The sequence below is a fragment of the Apostichopus japonicus genome, chromosome 18 (genome assembly GCF_037975245.1).
Source record: "Apostichopus japonicus isolate 1M-3 chromosome 18, ASM3797524v1, whole genome shotgun sequence".
NCBI classification, from domain to species: Eukaryota; Metazoa; Echinodermata; class Holothuroidea; order Aspidochirotida; family Stichopodidae; genus Apostichopus; species Apostichopus japonicus.
This window is the reverse complement of record NC_092578.1, coordinates 15,343,291-15,362,587: the sequence shown is the minus strand read 5'-3', so window position 1 is coordinate 15,362,587 and position 19,297 is coordinate 15,343,291. Positions and strand designations below refer to the sequence as shown.

At 35.9% G+C, this 19,297-nt stretch overlaps 1 protein-coding gene across 1 annotated transcript in view; it reads left to right on the top strand.

Annotated features, from left to right (window-relative positions):
* Nucleotides 1–19,297, top strand: part of LOC139959165 (dynein heavy chain domain-containing protein 1-like) — a 91,693-nt gene that overhangs the window by 12,282 nt on the left and 60,114 nt on the right. The window contains exons 12-29 of the mRNA XM_071956764.1: nt 410–493; nt 1,466–1,558; nt 1,962–2,042; nt 2,469–2,632; nt 3,513–3,660; nt 4,333–4,412; nt 4,976–5,132; nt 6,005–6,179; nt 7,010–7,228; nt 9,674–9,796; nt 10,668–10,829; nt 11,363–11,494; nt 12,177–12,374; nt 12,618–12,788; nt 13,932–14,157; nt 15,233–15,312; nt 16,112–16,246; nt 17,067–17,162. Of these exons, the coding sequence (XP_071812865.1) occupies nt 410–493; nt 1,466–1,558; nt 1,962–2,042; nt 2,469–2,632; nt 3,513–3,660; nt 4,333–4,412; nt 4,976–5,132; nt 6,005–6,179; nt 7,010–7,228; nt 9,674–9,796; nt 10,668–10,829; nt 11,363–11,494; nt 12,177–12,374; nt 12,618–12,788; nt 13,932–14,157; nt 15,233–15,312; nt 16,112–16,246; nt 17,067–17,162 (2,524 nt within the window). The remainder of the gene's footprint in view (nt 1–409; nt 494–1,465; nt 1,559–1,961; nt 2,043–2,468; nt 2,633–3,512; nt 3,661–4,332; nt 4,413–4,975; nt 5,133–6,004; nt 6,180–7,009; nt 7,229–9,673; nt 9,797–10,667; nt 10,830–11,362; nt 11,495–12,176; nt 12,375–12,617; nt 12,789–13,931; nt 14,158–15,232; nt 15,313–16,111; nt 16,247–17,066; nt 17,163–19,297) is intronic.

Genomic DNA, 19,297 nt, shown 5'->3' with positions numbered 1-19,297 from the left:
TAGTTTGAGTCACTCCAAGATTAATGTATGTCGTCCAGTTACAGAGACAATTCATAATCATGGACGTTTAAATATGAATCTAAGAGACTGACTTCGGTCAGCTTGCGGCTTTGATGAGCCAATGATGGCTTCCCGTGAGTTCCTGCTTGCAGGAGGATCTAAAATACATACATATACAATGAAATGACTTAATTAAAGATCCAAAAACTAAACTTATCCACAGAATGTTTGGTATCGTATTTTAATTGGCTCTATGACGTGATTATTCTACTATGTCACATATAAACTGTCGTAAAAAGGATAATTTTTTTCTTCTTTCTTTTTGGTAGTGCACTGAAGTCATTGCCCGCACAGTTTTAAGTGTTTTAAGAGACTGATATAGACAAGCTTTGTGTTTTTCTTCCAACAGCCATTGCTTCACACTCTCGGAATTTGATTTCACCGTACTTCAGAAATATCGAGAGGGGAAACTGATCCTGGGCAAGTTTTTCAAGTGAGTTAGAATTACATTTTGCAATTTTAAATATAATCTTATGAGTCATTGTTAATCCACTTATATCCCTTGCTCTTTTCTTCTCAAAATGATAATATTGAACAATTTAGCAATGATTTTTAGAATCTTGGTATGTATTTTAATGATGGATGTCTAACCTCTTGTAAGAGGAAAGAAGGTAAAAGAGATAAAAGTCGTAAAAGTAGGAATCTGATCTATTAAAACAGAGAGAGTCTATTGTCTCCAAATTTGACCAGAAAAAAAAAGGTAGAAATAGCCACCGACTACAAATTCTTAAAAACCCTGTAATATGTTACAGACAACTACTCTACAGTGCACTCAACTGGAACTTGAATTGTTTAACTTGTCCATTCCTAAATTTGTAGAAATCATTTTGAGGGTTAAATCCTCAGAGGATACCAGTTTTGGAAACTCTACCAGGCCTGAAGTTTTAGTGTGATACTGTAGTTTTTGTAAATTGTTACAAACAATATTCACAACATGTTCAAGGTTGATAATCATACAGCTACGAATATCAGTTATTAAAAATGCATAGGGATCCGTATGTATGTACTTTAGATTCTCCTGCAAGCAGAAACTCGCAAAGAAGCCTCATTGTCTTATCAAAGCCGCAAGCTGACCGATGTCAGTCTCTTAGATTCATATTTAACGTCCATGATTATGAATTGTCAATTGTCAACAACTCTGTAACTGGACGATATACATTAAGCTTGGAGTGACTCGAACTGGGGACCTTATGATTGGAAGGCACCGGCGTTAACCACTGAGCTAACACTTGACACTAACATAATGTTGATAATCATACAGCTACGAATATCAGTCATTATTAAAAATGTATAGGAGATTCATAACTGCCTTAGGTTAGTAGTACTGTTAAAAATAGCTGGTAGTGTCACATTCCATTTTGACTTCGCCCAAAAGTCATTATTTCTCTTTGTTTTTCATCTACAGTTTCTGCAAGATGATCTTAGATAAAACATGTAAAGATTCCGTCGACAAGCTAAAGTTCTGTGAAAGCCAGACGAAGCAGGATAAAGCAATATTGTAAGTTACTCGATCCACGTCATGTGCGGGTAGAAAATTTTATAGTAAATTATTGTATTGTTAGGATATAAATTAAGAAGATATCTTAACAAAATGGTAAAAAGTAATACAGGAAAACATCTTTGTAACAAAAAAATTTTGCTATATGGTGACACATTTTGATAAAATGTTAAGTTTTTGTCGCGATTATTGAATTGATATCTAAAATGAAAAATGTAAAATCCTAGATCTGTCTCAGGTAATTATTATGATTATTAATTTTTTTATCATAACATTTAATTTCAGTGAGAAGCAACTTAAAACCTCAAATGCTTGGTTATTGGAAAATGTTTTTTTCTTCTTTGAGAACGCCTATTTTGGAGATGACTTTGGGTTTTACATTGTGCTTCTTTCTTCCTGACAGTTCAAAGGAATCCTTGTATGTTCAAAGACAGAAAAAGGAACACAGGGAGAAGAATCTGGCTATGGCACAAGAAGAAGCAAGGTAAACATCAACAACGACGTAATACAACTAAAAAAAAAATAACGACTAATAGTCTGGAGGGCGGTTAGTTTAGAATATTAAGTAGCTGTTTAACAGGGGAGGGATAAGAACGACTTTTTGGTTTACAGTTCACGTTGGATGGTATTCTGAGGTATGGTTTTAAGCTCATTTTGGGATGAATTTTACAATGTGAAAGGACAACTTCAGATGAGAGGACTAACAATTGCTCAGAAACTATATCCTCTCCTAGCTAAGGCAGGCTAAGGCCTACACTCGTGATCTTCAAATGCCACCACCTTTATCCACTAAAACGTCGGTTCTCAGACTTTATATTCTGTTCAAATCGGTCACTTGCCAATCATTCATCGATTTTTGACAATTTAATTTTTGCCATTATAATCTCACATTTCTTCTCTAAATTTTCAGTTGCCTTGGTAACTTTGTTCTTCTGGTGGACCAGATCTTGGTTTCTCATCTTCTCGCCTTGACCAGAGTCAATATCTGTTCTTTTATCGAAAACTCCATGGCAACAGGGCCCGAATGCGATAGGGATGCTCTCTTCACAGCTAAGTTGATTTTCACTAAAGAAAGTGAGTACAGGTTTGCTTGCAAGGTTCGCAATTTGCTTGCAGGGTTTGCAATTTATGTTGTAAATTGTTACTTTGAAGGAAGGATTCCATGTAATATGTTACAAATTTATGAAAAATTATTACAAATTATAATCTGCTATAAATGCAGGTTGCATATTAGCACCACTGTTTAGTTTTGTGAAATTGCTCGTCAAACATCAGAGGCACATCACTCCCAAGAGCCTGTGATATTTCATTTAGCACACCGACTCTCAGAAGCAACAATAAAACTCAGTCACCAAAATATATAGCATTTACTTTGGTATTCAACGTCAGGTGCAAACTCATCCCAAAACCGTGAAAAAGACAAACCGTGGTTTAACATCATCCGGATACAAGGCCGAAAGAATTTTACAGTGTCAAAGGTCACATGACTCCATGGCAAAAATGGATTAGCATTAACAATAATCCTGAACCATGGAGGTCACGTCATAATACAAAATTGCCTTAATATTGTGTACAGAAAGATTTATGTTATTTGAAACTGCTTTAGTTTCTAACCCTAATGATTATAGAACATTTTCTTTCCTGTACTTTGTTGTATTTTCCTTTATGATCGTCACCTTTGTGTAGAAAACTAACAAGAAAATGTCATAAAAAAAATGAAACAAGTTTTTATAAACTTGTTTGATTTATTAATCATCATTTCCTAACTGACAGTTCATGGTAATTTCTCTTTAGAAATTCCAAAGCTTGTTGTTAAGAAATATTTTATTTTAATTTATGCTTTCTATATTAAACCTTTTTAATCTACTTGTTTACCCGATTTTACCAACTTTTTTTTATCTCGATTATCTTTAATGATATGCCTCATTTTTATTTTCATACGGTTCCATTCTAGACTCGTTAACACTTTTTCCTGACAAGGAGAAATTCCGGGCTAATCTGAAGCAGACTCTCGACAACATTCCAGCATTAATCACGGAGATGGCTAAACCTATGGAGGAACTTACAACGGGGCTGATACAACAGCCAGAAAGTATTGAAAGGTATTAAAAAGACGTCAATTTTTTTCTTATAAGAGATTGAAATTTTAGTTCATTGGTAATCATTTATAACTACCAGGTATTCCATCAATTCCTCTGTGCCTCAGTCTTGTCCATCTCTCGGAATCTTGTGTTCATATCAATATTTTTCTTTTATTGATCTGACCTTGAACTAAAACACATCTTTTATGTTACCTGTTTTTTTTGTTTTGGTATGAGTTTTTTGGCTCATGGTAGTATGGTTTGTATAGTGCGGTGAGTCCATGATAGGATTGAGTGATGGGGTGGGCTTGGGGATGGGGAGGGGGGTCTCTCTTTTACTCAGTGTTCTCTTCCACTACATTTTTTCTGTTTTCCTTCATCTGTTTTCCTTGTATTTATTGCTCTCTCCAGAGGACATCTAATCTATAAGTTTTTATCTTAAACTTTCTCAGAAGGCTTCTCAATCAATTAAATTTTGTTGTTATTGTCAACTCCATTTAACCTTCGATGAATTAATATTCATCTGTTGTTGTAATTTCTGACACTAATGTATTTAAGTCTTTCTCTTTGTGAAATACTTAAGTAATTTATTGAAACAAACTTGAATTTACTCATATCTTGAGTCATGAAAAGTCCTTTGTATATTAATATTTTTTAATTGCTTTATTTTTGTTTGGTTTATTCCTTAAGTAGGGAAGGATATGATCCTGGCACCACTCCAGATCCTTCCAAGTTATCTATTCAGCTTGAGGAACCGGAATTGCGAGAAAATGGTCAGTTTTAAAAATATCAGATATTGAGTTAAATATCCGTTTAAAACCCCCCATATATATCAAAGAAAAGGCTGACACTGAGGAATGTTTTCTTGTTGCCGTAGTTTTCTTTTTCCAATAATCTGGGGATTCTTGTATCTGTTTTCCAAACTGCAGGATATAGGTAATAGCTGATCAATGATTAATGTGTAATGGAAGGTAATTATCAAGTGCTCTTTTACCATAATTATCAAATACCAGATTTTCTTGTCCAAAGAGAAATTTTAGTTCATGTCTAAAACAGACAAAAACGGTTTGAAAATCGTTGCTGTCAGTTGCTTGAAATAAATGCTTGTAGATTGAAAACGGTAGTGTAATGACCGAAGAAATAACAGTCAAATGATTAGGTGTATGAATAATCAGCTCCAAATACAAAGCAAATTAATATTTATCGAATAACACCTCCCCCCCTCCCCCTTGGCAGACCATCTGTAGATACACAATTGATTATAGGGTTTTTTTCCCCCAAAATGTATCAAAGAAAATCTATTACAATAGTTGTCCATATTGCTTCTTCTTGTCAGCTCGACCAAGGAAATCCAGGGATAATCTCGGCATTGCTACGCCATCATACTGCGTGCCCGGTGTCAGTAGGTCAGATCTGGCCATTGTAGGTGAACGTATGGTCGGCCAATACAACCCCATCTCTCACGGGAATTTATTGAAGAGGTTGTCCGAGGAGTGAGTAATTGAGTCGGATGACTTTTTCCCAAAATTATTTTGCAAATATAACCATTTTTTTAACTTTTAAGATACAAATAAAAATTTGCAATATATTGATTATGTTTTTGTCTCTCCAATGGTTCACCTTGCAGTATTTCATTTTGTACTAAAAAGGTAAAGTTAGATTTCTTTGTAAAAGTGGGGATATTTTGTCGGTCGCATTTTTGACCCTTGGAGAGGATACATTACCGGAATAAATTAGTATACTACATTTTTTTTAGTTTGAATGATATCCAAGTTTAAATGTGAAGAAATAAAAAGTCACAGCAAGTAGGGTGGAAAAATGTTTTAAAAATGTTTAAAAATGAGGGGAATAAAAAACTCCCAGAAAGTCAGGTGGAACTCATCATGATTTGTCTTAATTAGTGTATAGAATAATAAAGAGTTCATTAAAAATTATTAAGTGGAATTTATTTTCATATTCTCTGCCTTGTTAATGACGCATCTTTCATTGGAATTATTGTTTCAAAGGTATTTAATAAAATGGACACAACATCATATGAAATTCTTCATGGCTAATTTAGAATTTTGGTGCTGTAATAAGTTTTCATTAATCACAAACAGAGTTAACTCTTCAGGTAATTCCCTTCTCATTCATTCATTCATTCATTCATTCATTCATTCATTCATTCATTCATTCATTCATTCATTCATTCATTCATTCATTCATTCATTCATTCACTCACTCATTCACTCATTCACTCATTCATTCATTCATTCATTCATTCGTACAGCTGACAAAGAAATAATTCCGTCTCAAATTAATAATAATCTACTTGAAATTCATAACGTATCATCAAAATGATCTTTCTCTCTCATCACCATTCCAGCGAGAAAGTCATGGCCTCTCGGCTTACCCAAGTATCTTTGCTGGACTCTGCGTTGGCCGACGTGGATGCATTCTGTGAGGAACACTCCTGGCTGAAAGAGATACACCAGTTTGTAAAGTCGTGGAATAAAGATTCTGCGAAAGCCTGGAGAAGAGCGCAAGCCTTCAGTATTGAGGTAGATATACAGAGTTTGATATTTAAAAACAAGTAGAACGCTCATCCTAGGGGTGGATGTATCAACTAGCCATTTTGATCTGAGAGGGTTCTGTTTAAGATACTATCATTTGTTCCAGCTAACTTACCGCACCTTCTGTTCGCCTCCTATTGTACCACCTACCCTTCTGCCCCCTTTACCCCTCCTCTGTTGTACCTCGAGGACATGCTGGGTGTCACATTAACAATAAGAGTAATTTTTAATTTTTTTGCTGATTATCGGAAAAGGAAAGGAAAGGAGTGATCATACTGGATGGACAGGAAAGTTGTTCAAATTGTCTAGTTTGGTTTAACTCATTTCACTTAATATTTTAGTCTTTCTTAGTCTTAGTTTGAGATAATTCAAATTTCTATTTAGTTCTTATGCGGCTGTTTCATCCATTCAAATTTGGGCTATCTTCATGTGCTCGCAGGTAAATCTGTCCCACCCCCATCCCTCCCTCCCTCCCCCATCTTACTTATGGTACATCTCTAATAAACAAAGCTGTGTAGTTGGACTGAATGGAAATTTTTTATTTCCCTCAAGCTATTTAGCACCTCTGGTTCATTGTTGAGCTGCTAAATTAGAGGCTGGTAATTTCTGAGTGATTCAGATAATGGGCGGTTGGGGATGAAGGGCAGAAGATTTCACTTTAAATTCCAATTAGACACTCTTCTCTTCTCATCTCCCTGTCAGGATGTCACCAGACCTAATTTTCTTAACAAAATTCATGTAAAAGAACACTTGTTATCTTTACGAAGTTTCCTTACCTCATCCCCACATCATCTATTGATGTCCTTTCTTCACTCCAGGCCAAACTGGCAGAGATCAGAGATTGGACGGAGAAAGTACGCAACGTCGATCGGATGTTCACCACAAACAATGCTCTGTTCCTGGTCGACTGCGAGTCAATTCAGACCGACCTGGTCCCTCCTCTTGACGAGGCCTTCAAGGACCTACTGAACTTCACCGCATCGGAAGCGCTGAGGTTTGCCGGTGCGTTCACGAAGGAAATAAAGGGTGTCGTGGCCGTAAGTAATCGCAATTCTGACCTCACTAATTCTCATTCTCTTCTCTTAGTTAGGGATTAATAATGCAACATATATCTTATTCATGAAAAACAGCAAGAAATGGTAGAAAAATCTGACATTTGTTTAATAATTTTACAGGGACATGTTTATGAAAGTTTATCTGTATCATCTACAATATTTTAGTAAGTATGTGCGAATCTGCAGGAAGGGCAGGAATGTCTTAAAGTACATTTATTTAGTGGATGGTCCAAGTGACCAATTATTTTGGAACGATGAAAGAGTAACACATTCTTAGCATCCTGGCGAAATCTGTATTCTAATTCCGATTTTAATGTCTTTGAGATAGCAATATTCGAAGTTGACATATTTTGTACCCAAAGAAAGCTTGAAGTAAAAATAACTGTGATGTCATAGATGCATCCTGACAAAATTATGTGATGTTTTCCTTAAAAATTAAACATCCAACTTCTGCTGAAAAATACGGATGCATCTTAATATGAATTACTCTGCAGTCATTGGTAGGTAACCTTTCCAACCTCTTATGTAAATTTGGAGCTCCATCCAATGTGAGGTCAATACAGTAAAGTGAAAAATAATGAAACATGTAAACATTTTACTATCAGCATTACAAGTATGACATATCACGCCTGTTTGCTTCGACTTTATTAACGTTACAAACTTGTGGAAACCTCAGCTAGCAATATCTTGAAAAAAACTAGGTCATTTTTATCAGGAAACTCTATCAGGATTATGTTTCTGTATTAAAAGCCAAAAATAAGTTTTCATGTGGACCTTCCTTGTAATGAGGGAAGTTATTAAACAGATAATGTTATTAAGGATTTCAGGAAGGAAGAATATTTTCCTCTGACATTTTCTCATTTCCTGTGATTCTAATTTTGTGCCAGACACCCCCGTTCATAATTGTAACCGATCATTTGTTGTAAGTTTTACCTTGTAGAGTTTCTCAAAGCTGTTACCGTGCAACGGGCACCGTGTGTGAACTGTCACCTAGCAACAAGGAGCAGAGAGACACACTTTAGATTTCAGTTTTAATATTAGTTTTGGCTGAAATATGACACAATAATTTATGACTACAAATTTATCCAGGTTATACTTAATGAAAAAACGTGATATTTCTTTTGGAATATTTTGTGGATGTCATTTCCTGTGTCTTCAAGAGAAAGAATTATTCTAGTCTTAGATGTTCGGGTAGTCTTAAACATTCTGAAGAATATTTATTAAAATAAAATATTTTTTATTAAAATAGAAGATCCTGCTAGGATCGAAACGTCAGGCACTATTACTTCTACACGAGAAAATTTGTTGAAAAGAATTTCAAGTTAGATCTTAGCATCGAGTGGTTACTATCTGTGTTCAAGTGCAATAGAACTCCCCCTTGTTATGAGTTTGAGTAAGCCGACATATTAGTACTTAATCTAGTACTTGCATCTATACTAGATTTCCAAAATGTCCAGAGCACGAGTGCAATGTATAATGAGGACGAGTACTAGTACAGGCAGCTATGGTAGAATTGAGTACAAGGAAAGACTCACTATGAATTATTCATATATGCAATGAATAGTTCATATATGCAATGAATAATGCATATACGTAGGAAAACAGTCAGCCAATTATCCACACTCTTGCTATGAAATATCCATGTGAATTGTTCTTGTTTGTGAAGGATATATATTATATAATAATAGTTGCTTTTTATATAGCACTGTATACCAGCCTTTGGTCTCAAAGCACTTTACAGACGTTATATTACCCCTGGTCAATGATAACCTGTCCCAGAGACAATCCCTCCAGTCGGCAGCAGTTATATACTGCGCCCAATGACAAGTTACCTCACAGGTACCCATTTAACCCCTGGGTTGAGAGAGGAAATTCAGATAAAGCATCTTGCCCAAGGACACAACGTAATGAACTAGGCAAGAATCGAACCAGCAATCCTTGGATCACGAGTCCGACTCCTTAGCCAATTGGCCACCACACTCTCATATATGTGTGTTCTTTCGTTCACGGAAATGCACTCTCTGTAGGATATATCCTTATAATTAAGCCTAAGCTGTGATAATTAGGTGAAATAGTATATTTTGCTGTGGAACTATCAGGGAAAAAAATAATTTAAGACATTTAACCATGAATGAATGCAATCTCATGGCGTGACGTAACTTTCAAGATTAAAAATTTAACTTTGAACATTAACATTCAGCGGGTTTTCTCCTGTAATGATGTACCGTTTCAACATTAATGAGCACAAATGTGCCGCCCATGGTGTGCTATCAATGAATATCCATATTGTTGTATTTATAGAATTATATGAACTCCCAACGTAAATATCAAAAAATGAATGAATGTACACCCGTGGTTAGGATAAACCTGTCACACATTAATAATCATGAGAGTGTACTAAATGACAACATATTTGCCCTTTTTCAGGACATGAAGGCCAAGAATCCAGATATGGCATCATTTGCTGACTATGCTCAACAGTACCACACCTATAAAAACAAAATGGCCGACCTGCAGAAGGAAGTCGAGTACATTAAATCTCTCTTTGAGGTGAGGATTCATTGATGCAATTGTCATCATCGTTATTATTCTAGTCGATTACGAAAGAATAGAAAGGGATAATTATCAGAGCGGATAGTTTTCTACAGGAGTGAGAATAGAATCTACACTGACACTTTTCCCCCAAAAATATCTCACAAAGTTAACACTTTGTGATGTCTGGTAGCTTGTAGGACTGATATTTTTAATTCATCAAACTAGATTCTTGAGAAATCTCACTTTTATAACAGTAATTCATAGATAGGCAATATTAAATTCAGTTAATGCCATATTTGTATGATATGACATCAGACTGCATTTTTTATATTGGAATTTTTGCCTTTTTCGAGAAATTTGAGGCTCAGGGTGAGAGGAGTACGTGGGTAATGTGTGTGTGGATGGCAAGATATAAATGTCATAATCTGAAATCAAACCACTGTAGTGTCCATTAAACTGCTACAGTGTCCTTAATAGTTGCAATGTGTTTCAATCTGTTCGGGAATGTTGCAAACTTGTTCTTTCCTTCAAACTGCCATAATGTACTACAGTGTCCTTCAAACAGTTGCAATGTGTTTTAATCTGTTCCGGAATCTTGCAAACTTTTTCTTTCCTTTAGACTGCCATAACGTCCTTCCAACTGTCATAATGTCCTTGAAACTAACATAAGTAACTATCAAATTTTCTGCCATTCCTTCCATAATTTACAGAGTTAACAGTAAATATTTGACCCTAGAGCCTTGCAAATAGTTTCTGGGATGCTGCAGGTATTCATGACTGTGCACTTTCTCAATGTATACTTTAATCCTAGTAAGACCTCAATATGGCAGTACTGGCAATACTGAGTTTAAGAGATTTGTTAAATGCTTGTAAAAATCTCTTGTAGGTTATTCGTCTCAGCTATCGATCTTTGACTCCCGAGGAGGAAGAGAATGAAGAACAAGTTTGGCAGAATTGGGAGGCATTCCTCCTGCAGTTACAAGATGCAGCAGAATTTGTCCACGTACAAATGCCCGTTATGACGGATGAACTCGACACGAAATTTCAGGTACGTTTCTCGGAACTTTTGGTGGAAAAAATGGAACCTTTTTGGAGTGACTTTTGAAGCATTCAACCAAATTTAAAATTAAAACCAGAATTAAAATTTCCTAGTAGGAAGAGTGGAACTGTCTGGTTCATTTTGACTTTTTGTACAGAAAGAAAAAAAAATATATATGTTATATATATGTCATACTTTGTCAACAGCATACATCAATAACACGAGGGAATGTTGTGAGAATTTGAAATAAAATTATGAATTTATATTCCAGTAAATAAATAAATTATGTATTAAAGTGTTCTTTCCTAAAATGGACGTTAATCAACTTAACAAATCAGTTTTCACCCAAGGACCGGTACCTCCTGGTCTTACTCCTTTCACAGGAATGTAATTCATTCTAGCTTTTCCTGGAATTCCTAGAACTGTGTTTTGTTGCTGTGATCTATTGATGATGTAATCTCTCAAGCTTACAACTCTGTATGGTATTATCTCTGAGTTTATGCCTTGTAAAATATGTAAACTATAAATGACTGGTGAATCAATTTATCGTTAATATCGTTAACACCTTACAGCAACAAGTGGCAGAAGCTAAGAAAATATTCAACCAAGCTACAAGTGGAGTGTACCTCGACCCATCCCAGAATTCAACCAAACTCTTAACGTCTGTTTTGAAGGTGAGATATACGCAGCTATTAGCAACCTTTGTTATGTACAATTTTATTCCCATATGATAAGTCTCCACAATTTTACTCCAGTAGTGTTAGAGGTTTAACACCCAATTTGTGCACATATTTCCTTAGTGGCTCCACCCCCCCTTCCCATCCCCTTTCATTCCACAACAGACCTCAGTAGTTCTTTTTTTTTTTTTTTTTATCTCTTTTGATTTGTTCCAATTTTGTTATGATTGATAAGATAATTGCTACCTACCATTTGTGTGTAATACTATTTGTTGAGTTTGATAACCACATGTTTTTAACACCTGTTGCCCTTCACAATTCTGTCAGAACTCTACCCAAAACTAGAAAATTTTCATTCTCTAGGCCAGCAGTTAATTGGTGTCTCGAGTATCAGAACATTTAAACTTTCAGGCACTTCTCCGAAAAGAGTAACAAGCTACATGACCGTGTAACAATGAAGCTTTAATGCCCACCAATTCTTCTATTTGGTTGGCTTTAATGGTACAGAGTTTTAATATAAGTGGCACAGCATGTCAAGAAATGACAGAGGTTTACCCGAAAATCATTTTCTAGTTCGCTCCACCCACTCCTTCCCCATCCCTTTCCCATCATATTAGTTTACTCTTTTATCTTGATTTATACAAAATCAGTCTTTTTTTTTTTTTTACTTCTCAAACAGCTTTTTGACCAATTTTACCTGGCGCAGTCCGAGATCACCAAATGCAACATGTACCGCGAGAAGATGCACGGCAAGCCGTACGACATCGAAGAATTAAACAAAATGTTGTCTCTGATGAGAGTCAGAACAGAGCTGTGGAAATATCTAGAAGCATCTGCTGCAGCCATTGAAGACTGGAAGCTGAAGGTGTTTAGCAAGGTAAGAGATGGTTCTAGCTATCCTCAAGCCTCATTCTGGTTTCCAGAAATTGCAACATGTTTTTCTTTAAAAAACTGTTTTTGCTGCATCCTTTTGAAAGATGTAATAGTAATAATAATAAATATCAAGTAGCAATTTTGTTCTTCTTGAATATCTTTTTGAGAGCAAAATATTCACATTGCATGAAAATTACATGAAAGTCTATGGTTTCAAGCTTTGTTTGAAATTTGTTTGAAATTTCAGTTTGATGTTCAGAGGGCCATCGATAAAATCACAGAGTGGCAGAGAGCGGCAGGCCACCTGAAACAGTACCTCCCTCAGGCTGACCCCGTCCTGGCCTTCTGGTATAAAATGCTGGCAGATTTCAAGCAACACCTCCCTCTACTCCTTAAACTTTCCAGTGATGCACTGAAGGTAGGTATCTCACATTCTCACATATTCTGATAGCAAAGAAATGTAGCACACGTCTTAAAGAGTGTGAAGACTTGCGCACAAAGAAACGTCTCATGCCGGTAATCTGACCTAGTTTCAAATGAGGTGTAACAGAAGTGTTAGACACCACCATCGATCCCAGAAAATACACACACAGCTTGCTACCGTCGGTAATTAGACACTAGTGTACAGTCAATACATACAGCTACAGTCAATACCCACAACACAGTGTACATAGGAGTGATGGACATCCCAGGTCTAGATAAAAGATAACAAGGTATTACGTTTTATTACTGTCTGCATTTTGTAGGGGCGAGTCTACAATGCCTTTAAAGAGCAATAAAAACAAATATTGTGATTTGTTAGTTCAAACCACCAATCACACTGCTTTTCTCCCTCAATTTGGATATGGTTGTTTGAATGTGTCAATCCGAGTTTGACTGGCTTTGCCCTCCCTTACCTCAAGAAATGGGTCATAGTAGGTGATTTGTGGTGTCATCCTGGCAGATGTTCTTCAAATGTTGTAATATTTTCCGATTATAATCTTTCTTGTTGAATTATTCTTGAAATGAAATACATTAATAATTCTTGCTCTAATAATCCATTATGTTTTTGTTCTCAGAGTTTTCATAAAAATGCAAAATTTGTTGTCATATTTAAATTGTCATAATGAGAAAACCCAAAATATTTCAGCTCATTTGCAGTGATGACTTCTCTCAGTCCTCTGTTGCCAGCTGTTTTCAGATGAAGAAATGAAGAAACTCCAAGATGTGGTCTCTAGAAGGTGTTCCCTGTTTCTTTCTTCAAAGCACTGCCTTTCTTGGGGATAGTCTGATAATAATAATAATAATAAGCAAATATTTATAGAGCGCTTTATGCAAAGGCCTCAAAGCGCAAAAAAATGATAAAGAGGATGGCATCTGAAAAGTTAATTAAATCTCTGTAACCACCTGCCAGGCCTTGTCAACCGCTTTCGTAAATACCGCCAGTTATTCGGTCGCAAATTACAAAATATGACCGTCCCTACTTATTAGGAAAAAAAAATTACTCTGAGAAATATTACTACGAATGAAATAACTGGAGAAAAAATATGACATCAAATTTCATCAAATCTTTCACTTTCAGCATCGTCATTGGAGAGCTATTTTCCTGGCTATTGGGGAAACATACGAACACAATAAACCGTACCGGGTGATGGATCTACTCTCGTACGACATCACCGAGAAGAGCCTGCCAATTAACAAGATTTGTTCAGGTGCAATGTCTGAGTTTGCTCTGGAGAAATCATTGGTGAAGCTCCGACAAGTCTGGGAAGAGAAAAATTTCAAATTAGCTAAACACTTGATTAAAGGTCAGTGTCCGCTAGAAAAGGAAATTAAAAAAAGAGACTTGTCAAAAGACTACTTTTTTGCGATTCTCTATTTTGGAGGCGAAGTGTTGTTGTATTAGAAAACAATATTTTCTAGTGATATTTTTGTTTTAAATTCAAAAAAATTGTTTTTGTTTGTCTGATGTAATTTGCAGTTGCTTTGGTTATCTTTGTAAGACAAATCTGGTAGATGTTAGAGTATATGTTAGTATTTTGTATGAAAGTTTTAACTACTTTAAGTATGCGATTTTGGGTATTTTACTTCAATATTATAACTTTTTTAGATTAAAAGAGATTGACAGAAGTAGAGTTAAGTCATGATGATGAAAACATTACCAAAACAAATTGAAGAAAAAATGATGATATGATGTTTCTCAAATGATGAACTATTGTTATTTGATAGAACTGTTAATAGTTGGTTTTTTGTCTGCTGGTTTAATACACATTTTAATATGTTCTCTTCATACTCTTGCTATGAAAGGGGAAGTGAAAACAGAGGAGCAATTATTGTTAGGGGCTTGAGAGGGCCTTTTGTATAAAGGAGGTTGTTGGAAGGAATTGTTGGAAGGGAGCTGTTGCATGGGGTTGGATGGGGTTGAATAGGAGTTTTGGGAATGGTTGTCTGATTGGAGTTTAGGGGAAGAGGTGTTGGGAGGGGTTGTTGAAAGAGGGTTGTTAGGGAGAGGTCGTTGGGAGAGAATTTTAAGTAAGGGATTGTTGGAAGAGCATTTTTAACTTGGGCATATTGTAAGGAGTTTGTTGGTAATGGGATGTTTGTTAGGGGCATTTGTGTTAAGTGTGTTTCAAGTAGCACTTTATAAGAAGATTTTTTGGATGAGGGGAGGGGGGGGGGAAGTATGTAAGGGTTACAGGTAACTGTTTGAATATTCAGTTTGTGCAAAATGTGCTTTCAATAAATCGTAACAGTTCATCTGGCAAAACATTTATACAGTGATGTTAAAAATGAAAATCCAAATTGAGTTTCACAAATGTTCTCATAATTAGTAATGTGAACTTAAAAAGGTAAAATATTTAATTCGATAATTTTTTCATATAGGTGGACAACCTTTGACCTCTATGGAACAGCCTGATGTCTTCATTCTGATTTGTGTGGAAGAGCTCAAATATATATTGGAGGTGAGCCGATTATGCAATCGTTAAGGTTATGTAAATTTTAATGATTAAATTAAAAAAAGAATTTAACTGCCCCTGTTTGTTGGTCTGTGAAATTTTGAATAATATTTGGCTTTTGCCTCATACATCCAACAAGAAGGTCAAAAATTGATTGAATTATTACAGTGACATTTTCCAGAATAGGTAAAGTTTAAACATGACAAAACTGCATCTTGACTTTGGCATTTTGATATTCCCGTAATTGTGGTGACATTAAATCAAGTGCATGAGCGTTAGCAGAAAACCAAATCATAAAAATAATAATAATACGTAATACTTATATAGCGCTTCCCAGAAATCTCGAAGAGCTGTACGATAAAAAATAAAGTAAAAAGGAACATGAACAGTTCAACCAGGCTAAGAAGTATAATGACAGTTTAAAAACAGCTGAAAAGGTACGTCTTCAAATCTGTCTTAAAACGATTAAGATTAGGTGTTCTACGGATGTTTGTTGGCAAATTGTTCCAGACTTCAGGAGCGGCAGAGCTGAAACACCTGTCTCGATAGAATTTAGTGTTCCACCTGCGAGGACCCCAGAGAAGGGTTTCGGACGACGAGCAGAGACAACGTTGTGGTGAGTAGGAGGCGATGAGGTCTGGCAGATAGCTAGTGTCGAATGCCGCTGGTTGGACCTGGATACGAACGAGTATCGTTTCGCTAGCTCAGACCATTTGCTTCACATGTCTCCTCGTAATGATCACACTCTTATTTAATGTGTAACACTGCGCTCACCCTCAGATTTTTATCTTCTTCATTTTTTCAGGATAGTCAGGTTTCTCTTCAAAACATGCTGGTTTCTCCCCATCTGGCTAACCTTCGACCTTCTGCTGAACTCTGGAGGTCAACTCTATCGCAAGTCGATGAACTTGTGGAGTTAATCGAGGAATGCCAATCAAAGGTAATTTGTAGGTCAAAACTTATCTGAAAGTGTTAATAAAGTAATATAATACAATTTTGTAGTCATTATTACTTAAATTTGATATGAGAAAAAGGAAGATGTAGAAAATGGGGTGGGGCATGGTAGGGTGGTGTAGGGGGGGGTAGAATAAATGCTTACTATCATCTAGAAATGTACAATTATCTTTCATTCTTTTTCCTTAAAAGAGTTTTTCTAAACATTTTTCTTTATCTGAGAAATTATATTTACATCTTAAAATAATTTTCCAATCGTATTCCAACATTTTACACAGACAATTAGCTAGGCTAGGCCCAAACCAATTGAAGACCAATATTAGTCTAGTAGGCTACTATACTAAAGGAAGTAAGCCTAGCCTAATGTCACTTTGTAGCACATGTCCTGTAGGTGGCAAGAAAAGCTGTTCAGATGCCTGATTTCAGAACAAAGCCCCTGAACAGAAAAATTGCTTCGAAAACCCAGGTGATTCTAGTAGAGTTGATTGATGGTACATTGTATTCTATGGGAAGATGAGAATGCAATAAGCTGTTTACAATGGGCAATAACTGCATCGTTCATCCACGTACAACTTTGCATGACCAGATTGTGACTGACTGATTTGGACGGGTGCTATTGTTGGTTCTGCAAGCCCACACGGAATCCTGCGCAAAATAATTTTGACAAAAACGCAGAAGTGCATTCATTAGCGACAGGTAAAGGTAAAGTCATAATAAGATATCATTTCAGTTTTCCACATGTGTGTGATTTTCGATGTTAAAGGTGCATGCAGATGTATCATAATCATGTCATTTCCTTCTTTCAGTGGCTGTATCTGTACAAGATATTCAGTGATGTGGAACAGGCTGTTTATGATGCAGACTTGACTGTCAAGTATGATATTGTCAACAGAAAATTTCAGGTACGAAATATTAGAGACTAGGTCGAAAACATTAAGTGAACGAAGCAGATGGTGGTTCTTCAATAAATATATCTATGTACAAGAGAAGGTTTGGGGGAGGAGGGGGAGGGGGATGGGAATTGGAAGGGGGAATTTGGCCCTCTTAATAATGCAATGAAGTTTATTTTATATTTATGAAATACAAATTTTATATTGATCACTGCCTATACATATTCATATTAATCCATATTTATATTAATCATTGTTTGCTTGTTCACCACCCAATTATCCACATCCTTGCTCACAAATACCAATAGGTAGTGTGTAGGGTTGGGCGATATTTGCTTTTTAATGTCACGATAAATAGTTCAAAAATTATCGCGATATTTCGATAATTACGATAATTTTTTCTTGTTGTTTTTAGTGTGTTCGCGAACACACTAGAAACAATTGCCTTTTTCCCACCGGTGTTTTCGCGCAGCAAACACACCGAGCATAATGGTGTGGGGTTCAGGGGCCCGCCTTAGAGCCCTGTTGGGGTCAAGGGGTGGAACCCCTTGTGGGGGTCCAGGGGGCGAAGGACCCCAGAAAAGTTAAGTATTTTTGCGTGTCTGGCGATAAAAAATTCGCAATTGAGGATTCAAAATACTGACAAACTTTATGAATTTAAATTGTCACGAAACTGATGAAAGTTTTAAAATGACAAGTTAGAGTAGCTATATAATGTGATAAAATGAAAAGAGAATTAATCTGTCTTACAATCTTTATAAAGCTTAACTTACAAAACTGTCGATATTATGAAACAAACTACGTTCGGCAAAGCCCCGTTTCTAGACTGCCTAACAATCAGTTTACAACTGCAGTGTTTAACCGTACTTAAATATCACGGTAGGCTACATGTGCTTCCAATTTTCCCAGGTACCTTACCAAACAAGTTACAACCCCCCTGTCTAACACCTGTTTGTTAACATTTTTGGCACGGTTCCAAAAAACTTTTCATGGAGTAAACTATTTTGGCTCCACTCTAGAATTAATTAGGTCAGTCAGTAAAGGATCGGTAAAGTTATGCGAAATATTATCTTAGACGTTAAAGGAAAGTAGGTAAATATCCCCGTAACATTAAGGTAAGTAAAACACACCTCAAGGCAACCGACTCCTCCGCATGAACAAAACAATCTATTCCCCATGATACACGAGGCACAGTCTATACCATACAGACATAGCACGATATCAAGGCCCCAATAGCTACAGTATGGCCATCTTTATGAAATTAAACCCTGTAATTCCATGTTTTAGGCCACCAGGCGTGATTAACTTAATGCTAAATATTGTTTCCATGTCCTTGTAGAAATCGTCAACTTCGCAAAATACAATTAGTTGTGTTTTTGCAGTTACGTGAGATCCGTAACCGACGAAGTGGTTAGGCTATTTACTATACACTTAACTATGGTAGGATATTATTATTATTATTTTTTGGGGAAATTCTAGAAAATACTTTCTTTTCCCCCCGCTTTACACCAGATGTGGTCTTCTGGTTTATTCATAAATGGGTGTACTAGAGCCTTGTTTACATGACACTTGTTGCATTTAGCACGATATGCCACTTTCGCGTGAATTTTTCGAAAGTATTTTGCTCGATCTTTCGTAAAATTAGAAAGGTGTACCAACTTACTTTTCGTACACAATTGGTAATTTCTCTAATGATTTTCAGAGTTTTGTTCTCAATACAGTCAATGTTGTAAAGGACGGGTTTTTTACGAAGTGCAAAAGTCAGTAAATGAAGTTGATAAACTTTATTTCTTTTCAACTTTCTTAACCATGGAATGCTAGAATAACATTTACACATAAAATGGAGATTTTTTTTCTACATTTATTTCAAATTTCTTTCACAAGAAATTATCGTCATTTGTCCAATCCTCAAAAAATATCGTCTTGAAAAAAAATTATCGCGATAATAATAATTTTCGATATATCGCCCAACCCTAGTAGTGTGCTTGTTTGTGAAGGATGGATGCATTTTTTGTTCATTGGAATTGCATGTCCTTTCATACATGTATGTACCCTTCCATTTGCCCCCTTATTATGATAGTAAACCGCTTTGTTATAGTACCTTAATATATATCACAGTTAGACTTACTTGCAAGGGTGTAACCCTC